The sequence below is a fragment of the Hemibagrus wyckioides genome, linkage group LG07 (assembly GCF_019097595.1).
Source record: "Hemibagrus wyckioides isolate EC202008001 linkage group LG07, SWU_Hwy_1.0, whole genome shotgun sequence".
NCBI classification, from domain to species: Eukaryota; Metazoa; Chordata; class Actinopteri; order Siluriformes; family Bagridae; genus Hemibagrus; species Hemibagrus wyckioides.
Genome location: NC_080716.1, coordinates 22930052 through 22937919, shown reverse-complemented (window position 1 = coordinate 22937919; position 7868 = coordinate 22930052). Strand labels below are relative to the sequence as shown.

The following is a 7868-nucleotide window of genomic DNA, read 5'->3' as shown; positions in this document are numbered from 1 at the left end:
GTGATCGCCTGTCCTGAAAGTGGCTTTGCTTCTTTGATGGTTCGGGGCAGTTTGGCACTTGCTGTTTTTAAGGCTATCTTGTCCCCTGTTCTGAAGACGGAGTCTCTAGCCTTCAGCAGCACAGACTGAAGGACTAAAGCTCTGCTGCATCACTCTAGAATCTGGTTAAACCAAAGTTTAAATCATCAACATGTGGATTAATAACTATAAACAAATACAGTCAACCTGCAATGTCATTACAAAAATTAATTTAGAGATAATTATATAGAGTACTATACAAATCATTCATGGTGGAGTATCCCTTTAATAACCGAGTGTATGGTTTAGGTTGAATATTCTCACTTCCCAGTAGTACTGACTTATAGTTCCCTAAAAGTCCCCCACTTCAACCCGGAAAAACAGGCATAGGTGTGAAGGGCTGGTGCACGGAAACAACAATATGATGCAGAGCTGTGAAACAAAGGGTCTCTTTTAGCGATTTACTGAGACATCTAATTATTACGTATTTTGAGTTTTTGAGATCAGATGAATTGTACACCTAGTGTAATTCGTATAGTGCTATTTATCTTGTGAAACAGACTGGAGCGATAAAGATAAACTCTTTCAGGGATGTTTTTGTGTGTGACTCTCCTGACTGTCCTATACAACTTTATGGAATCTCAATCAGGTAACACACTTACTGTGTGTGTGTGTGTGTGTGTGTGTGTGTTATTGTTTACTGTGGTTAAACCTTCTTTTTCTGAAAGCATTGCTCTATCCAGCCGCATGCAGATTTTAAGGGGTTCGGCCTTTAGTCTCTTGGCGGTAATAGTGCTGAAACGAGCGTCTTACAATAAAATTACTAGGCAGATTACAGTAAACTGATATGAGTGGGTCACCCACTCAATTTTACATTTTCCAATTATAATGACTTAAAAAGTGCCTTCTGGCCTAATTAAAGAACAACTACTCTAAAAGTCTGCAGTAAAATGAATTCATTTCTATTATGAGTATAGAGTAGGTCACTGTGAACTGATGGGAGTGGAAATGAAATTTTAAATGTCCAATTTACACTTTTTAAAACTATTCATGGTTTGATGTTTTTAGTAAATGTAGTTTTATTTGGTTTGTTTAATACAGTTTTCTAAAAAGTGTTAAGTAAGTTAATATATATTTGACTTATTACTTAATAAATTTTACTTTCTTTGTGTAAAAGTGTACTTGTTTCATTAAAATAAATTATACATGGCATAATGACAGTCCAAATGATTGCACAATGCAACTGATTAAAATGTATACACATAATTTTTTGCAGGTAAGTAAATATCTATTGTTGCAAGTAAAACATAAAATCAGCTCTTCTCTGCACAACTGTAAATAATGTGGAAAGAAGGTGGAAACTAAGTAAAAATACTGGAAGTATAGTTGCCTATAGTGGATAGTATTGGATTGCCTATAGAGGAGGTGCACACTGGATGTTTCGATTTCATTGCAGTTTCATGTTGCTTCAGAACATTCAGATACCCAACAGAAGGTGGTGTGACATGATGTCCAGTGTGAACAACCTTGTTGTTGATAATAATATTTGGAACTATTAAAATAAGCAGCTTACACCATATTATCCTTTCTCCTATTCTAGCACGACTCATTTTTCCCCTCTTGCTCTCTGACAAAGCAATGCAAATTAGTGAGCTTAACTTCCTCTTAAATGCACATGACAAACCACCTGACATTCAACAAGGTATAGCAATGTACCTGCCAGCACCCCCTCTAGTGGTCTGGTAGGGAATTGTCCCTGACAGATATACACATATTAAACATTTGTTTATTTTCTGAAAACAGAGCCACTACAGGTGGTTGGTCCAGAAGCTCCTCTTGTTGCAGCAGTTGGTGAAGATCTGGTTCTGCCCTGTTTCATTAAACCCAACACCAGTGCTGTGGACATGACAGTGGAGTGGTTGAGAGTAGATGAAGCGGCTTCACTAGTGCATCTCTATAGGGATCATGCAGACAGAAATGAAGATCAGGATCAGTCCTACAGAGGAAGAACATCACTGTTTAAAGAGGAGCTACAGAAAGGCAACGCTTCACTCAAACTCTCAGCTCTCCAAGTCTCTGATGCAGGAGAATATAAGTGTCTCATTGAGGACAAATCCTGGTATGATGACATCACTGTTCATGTTATTGTTGAGGGTAAGTTCCATTTCTGCACTGCAGCTTTATACAGTGAATGTTATGCTGATTATTAATAAAATCTGTAGCAAGTCTATATTTTAATTCTATTTATTTATTTGAGTGGGTTTTAGATTAGTTCACTCATTGACTGACTAATTCGAAGGTTTCTAACTCCTGCCATGTACAGTGTATTTCCTGCTCTATAGTTATCTTTCTAAATTTCCTTATTCTGTTCATTTTATTATCTAAGCATTTGTGTGTGCTTTGAAAATTTTTAGAAAATAGCACACTGGTAGGCACAGGCAAGATTAAAAATGTACACAGTTTATTAAAAGTTATAAGTTAAACAACTTCTCCTTTTTTACATCACAATTCCCTCCTTTTGTTCTTGGGACAACACACACAAAAAACTGCACTAATCATTAATCAGTAAACATTACTGAAAATTTAAAAGGTTGAAGATTTAAAAGCTGCATAGCACATTATATATAATCCACACAATCAATCAAGAACTTGAGTGCTTTCATGCGGCTAAGATTGATCACGTATAATCTCACATCAGTGTATCATTTCTCCTCACCAGGAATGACTGAACACTTCATAAAATACATGATCTTCTGAAGACAGTATGCTGTTCTTGTGGGTACAGGAGCTGAACAAATGAAATGCAAATAAAAGACTGAATATTGACCTATTTACATATGTGGCCTCTATCTGTCTGTATTTTCCTCAGTCCAATTCCAAGATGGTCTGAGTAGGCCAATTATCTGAAAATGCAGTTAACTAAGTTATTGTTATTAATTACATTACATATAGTATGTTTCTAATGTAGCACAACAGAAATGAGGTATGTGTCATAGATCATATATACAAATACAAACATTTAGTGTCACACTTCATAGCATTATTTTTGACACTGACACATAAAATAATAAACTCTTGGGGTTAACAGTTGATTGATTTCAGAATATTTAAAATAATACATTTTTATTGCCCACAGTTCTAGGAAGCCACCCAGTGATCAGGATGGAGAGTTATGATAACTCAGGAGGGATTAATCTAGTGTGTGAGTCCAGAGGCTGGAACCCTGAACCTGAGGTTCTGTGGCTGGACAGAGAAGGAGCCACTCTGCCTGCTGAAGATACACAGATACACAGAGACACTGAGGGCTTCAGTGTGAAAAGACGCATCACTGTTTATGAGTCCAACAGGTTTTACTGTAGACTTCAACAAAAACATCACATGATGGAGGCAGATATTACCATTAATAGTAAGTGTCTGTGATTTAAAACATATAGACCGTAACATTCTACTCAATATCCTGCACAATATTAATGTTCTTTATGTTCAGTTCACTTTTTGTAAGAGCTCGTTTATCAGTTACTAAATAATTCTTACACAATTTCTTAAAAATATTTCTAACTTTTCATTTTAGGTGAAGTCTTTGGTGTTTGTAAGAGGCCTGTCTACATTGCAGTTTCAGCATGTCTTGTTGCTGGATTGCTAGTAACATGTGTTTTTGGACTGATACTAACTGCTTTTGGTTACAAGAAAGGTAATATCTAAATCATTTTCCTCAGTAACATGTTTAACTTTAATTATACTGCAGTTTTACCTTTTTTATCTTTTGTCCACACAGATTCCCAACTGTGTTCCTGGAGAAATCCAGGACATAATGTTTTTACTGCTTTAATGCTCTCACTTTAATTCAGGAAGGACTATAATTTTTCAGGGTTTTCCTGTCCTACAAGTAGTAAGACCCCAAGAATAAAGAACCTGTGTTTTAGTCAGTAGTCCAGAGTTGCCCATGCTGTCTGTAAAGAGTGATTTAAATCAGTATGGACTCAAACTCTCACCTCAATCTTTTCATCTATTCACTTCTATTCCCACAAGCTCTTTCTACAAAAGTGAAAGGATACTTCATTAATAAAAAATAACTGGGAGAGTATAGAGCCTCACCCTGTACATCAGAATGTTGTTATATGAGGCAGAATAATTATTTAACATAATCAAGCTCACACTACCACATCTGAAAAAAGTATTTATGAGTAATCTACAATCAGAAAAGGCTACAAGGATAAAAATAAAACACATCAGGCTTCTCCTAAGCACCCTGTTTTTCTGAAAGCTAATGTACTAATGTACTAGAGCCCTTGTTCAGCAGCAGGCATGGGCTGGAAGAACTATGAGTAGAGAGCATGTTGTTTTGTCTGTCAGCATGCTATACTGCTGCTAATCCTCCACACTGCATGGCTGATGTTTTAGTAATGTTATAGTAAGGTGCTAGCAGACAATAGTGAAACAGATTGTTGTCAGCCAATCTGATTGTTACCATGGCAACATGCCCAGCTCCAGCTAGCTGTGGCAGAGCAAGAATCAACAAAATATTCAATATTACTAACTACCAATGAGTGCTGGTTAATTGTTCAGTATGTACTTATGAACTAATTATTGGTTTTATTACTGTTGACTATTACCATTAACATAACCCTGCTTAGTCCCTGCATACTCATGTGCTATCTAAGAAACTGTGATTTAAATGACTACATCCGTTTACTGTTAGTGTGCATATATTATTTACTTGGTTAAGAGTAGAGATACAAACACGTCAGTCATAGTACATTATATTACTTACTGTCAGTTAATTTATTTTAGTTAGTTAGTTTGTTTATTTGTTTTGTAAACAAATGTATCTGTTTTTTTCCTCAGAACTTCAAATATACAAGCAAAATGCAGGTAACAATGAACTTTTTTTCTTTTATAAATCATACTGATTAAATAACTAAAATAAATATCACTGAAAATAAAATATCAATATCAATAAATATCAATAATAAATATCAATATCAAAAAAACAATATCACTGATCAAACGTAATCACAAAGGAAGCTGTAAGGTTATTAGATTGTTTGAGCTTCTTGGACTTAGAGACACAATTTAATAAGAAGATTCAGATCAGGACAGAGGGCAGAATTTCAGCTCCTTCTCATGTTTATTTTAATGAATGCTAGCAAATTCAGTAAACAGGAAGTAAACAGGAAATAGATTTATTGAGTGAATTCAACCTAAATTTTCAATATTTGAATTTCAGAATGAAAATGTAACATTTTTCTACTTATTCAGATTAGAGATTCTGTAAGATGAGTAGAGAATCAAGATCATCAGTCCCTGGACATTAAATTACTTGTTTTCCATTTGACTCATAACTGACCTGTAACATCATTTTCCACTTTGTGAAGTGAACATAATTATATAACAATTATATAACATCAGAGGACAGTTACATTTCATAACTGCATTCTGACTGTGTTGTCCATTTACCTTCTCATTACATTACACTGCTGAATCTATTTATACTTTTATTCATATACAGTTTACACAAAATACTTGAAACAATTTTATCTGTTTTCACCTCATGGCTTCATGAGGAGAAGAACCTTGCAGGTGAGAAGGATTTTTTGTGCTTTTAAAGTCATACTGATTATTTAATTGGAGGAAACTTAATTCCATTTCTCTTATCATTATACTACATTGCATAATCTATTTATACTTTTATGTATATAGATTTAGCACAAAATACTCAAAACAGTTTTATCTGTTTTAGCCTCAGAGATGGAGAAGCAAAAAGCAGGTAAGTATCAATGTTTTGTTCTTTAAAATCATTTAATGATTATATAATTGGAAAATAAATTAAACAGACAATATCTCTCTGATCCAGTGTAATAATAAAAGTAACTGTGAGGATGTTAGTCCGTTTCAGCCTCTTTGACTTTTAACATAACTTTTAATTTAACATTGTGAAGGTTCACAAAAAGCTGCAGATCTGATCAGAGGGTAGAAATTACAGCTCCTTCTCATGTAAATCCCAAAGAATCCTAACAAATTCTGTTCAGCTCAGGTCATATAAATCATAGAAGGCTTTTAGACTGAAATCAGAGTGAGCAGTAGCTGATCCTGAATACATGTTAGACAATTGAAAGTGTTAAAAAATGAGAAAATATTAAATATTAACTATTTTATTGTTTTGTTCACAAGACCTTCTAAAGAAGAGGTTATTTGCAGGTAAGAACAATTTCAACATTTTCTTCAGTCTAGTGAAATGAAGGTCTGTGCTGTGTTTGTGTTTTTTGTGTGAATGTTGATCTTGTTTGTGTGCGCTCTCTTTAAAGCAGCGCTGTCAACCTCACAAACAACATCAGGATGCTGTTATTCATCATGATTATTTATAACATAACATTAATTACTCAGTCTCTCTCATGCACTTATACACAGTTTCTCTGAATGAATAATTGGTGCTGTAGTATAAAATGTTTCTGTGTGTTTCTCTCAGTGGATGTGACTCTGGATCCTGATACAGCTCATCCTGAACTCACTGTGTCTGATGATGGAAAACAAGTGACACATGGAGACACATGACAGGATCTCCCTGATACACCACAGAGATTTAATGATCTCTGTGTTCTGGGAAAGCAGAGTTAGGAAAGGAGATTTTATTATGCGGTGCAGGTCAGAGGGAAATCTGCATGGACATTAGGAGTTGTGAGAGAGAACATTAACAGGAAGGAGTGGATTCCACGGAGTCCTCAGACTGGATTCTGGACTGTGGGGGGTCTTATGAGGAGGGTCTGGTCTCCTTTTATGACGTGAAGTCCAGCTCTCATATCTACTCTTTCACTGAGAAACTTTATCCATACTTCAATCCTTGCTATAGTGAAAATGGTAATTCAGCACCACTGATCATCTCTGCTGTTACTGAATAAATATCTGATTTATATTTTTTAACATTTTGAACTTTTGTAAATAATGGATTTATTCATCTCTAGACATTTAGGAATTTTATAAAGACGCATGAATGTTACTGGATTATTTAGAGCTTATGTGCTGTTAATATGATTCCTGTCATTAAAGCTGCCATCTGTGCTACTTTCTAGCTCTCACTTGAGTTGAATTTAGAGTGTTAACTAACATTTTCTCCACCACTAAAAATCACCACTTATTATAGTTGAGAATCTGACACCTTGCCAGGTGTATATCTGTTAATGAGGTGAGTTTTCAGGTTAGGATGCTATTTAATGCTGTTTTATTCTGTTTATTTTCTCCACATGATGTCAGTTCTTAGTGAATGTTGTTAATATTTGGTAAATGATCGGTAAGGTTTGTTTTGTAATTGGTTGTGTGGATGTATTTGGATTAGACCTGCATCTCTCCACAGACCTGCAGTTTTAATCTCAGCTGAAGGTATGGAGGATTCACTAACATGGCAGTAGTTAGTAACTGTGACTAATGTGGCATTTACAGATTTGTTCTATTTCTGGATGTCTTGTTTGAAGAAAATACAGGGTTTATAATAGTAATAATAATAATAATAATAATAATAATAATAATAATAATAATAATAATAATATTTATTATATTATTATTATTATTATTATTATTATTATTATTATTATTATTAGCAGTAGTAGTCTAATTAAAAGTTCCATGTCTTTCTTTTTGTTGTATAATTTGTAAATATGAATATTCAATTCAATTCAATTCAATTTTATTTGTATAGTGCTTTTAACAAAAAAGAAAAAAAGAGCATTGTCTCAAAGCAGCTTTACATGAGAAACTACATAAGAAAACAACAAACATAAAAAAAACAACTTAAAAGCAAGTAAGCAAGAAAGCAACTGAAGAAATTAAGGAAAAATGTTAAATCACTATAATGGAAT

General features: G+C 34.2%; 1 protein-coding gene across 5 annotated transcripts; it reads left to right on the top strand.

Annotated features, from left to right (window-relative positions):
- The first annotated feature begins 401 nt into the window (after window positions 1-401).
- Window positions 402-7506, top strand: LOC131355673 (butyrophilin subfamily 1 member A1-like). 5 transcript variants are annotated; one of them, XM_058394093.1, is made up of 9 exons: window positions 402-667; window positions 1822-2172; window positions 3155-3424; window positions 3590-3709; window positions 4864-4890; window positions 5583-5598; window positions 5759-5785; window positions 6190-6216; window positions 6485-7506. In XM_058394093.1, exons 1-9 carry the CDS (start codon window positions 610-612, stop codon window positions 6504-6506), a joined length of 918 nt encoding a protein of 305 aa, XP_058250076.1. In that variant the 5' UTR covers window positions 402-609; the 3' UTR covers window positions 6507-7506. The 5 variants fall into 5 exon arrangements, 4 of the variants coding, with proteins under 4 accessions (XP_058250076.1, XP_058250075.1, XP_058250073.1 ...); XM_058394092.1 differs by having other exon boundaries at window positions 5528-5598; XR_009204885.1 differs by having other exon boundaries at window positions 5528-5785; window positions 6485-6579.
- The last annotated feature ends 362 nt before the right edge of the window (window positions 7507-7868 follow it).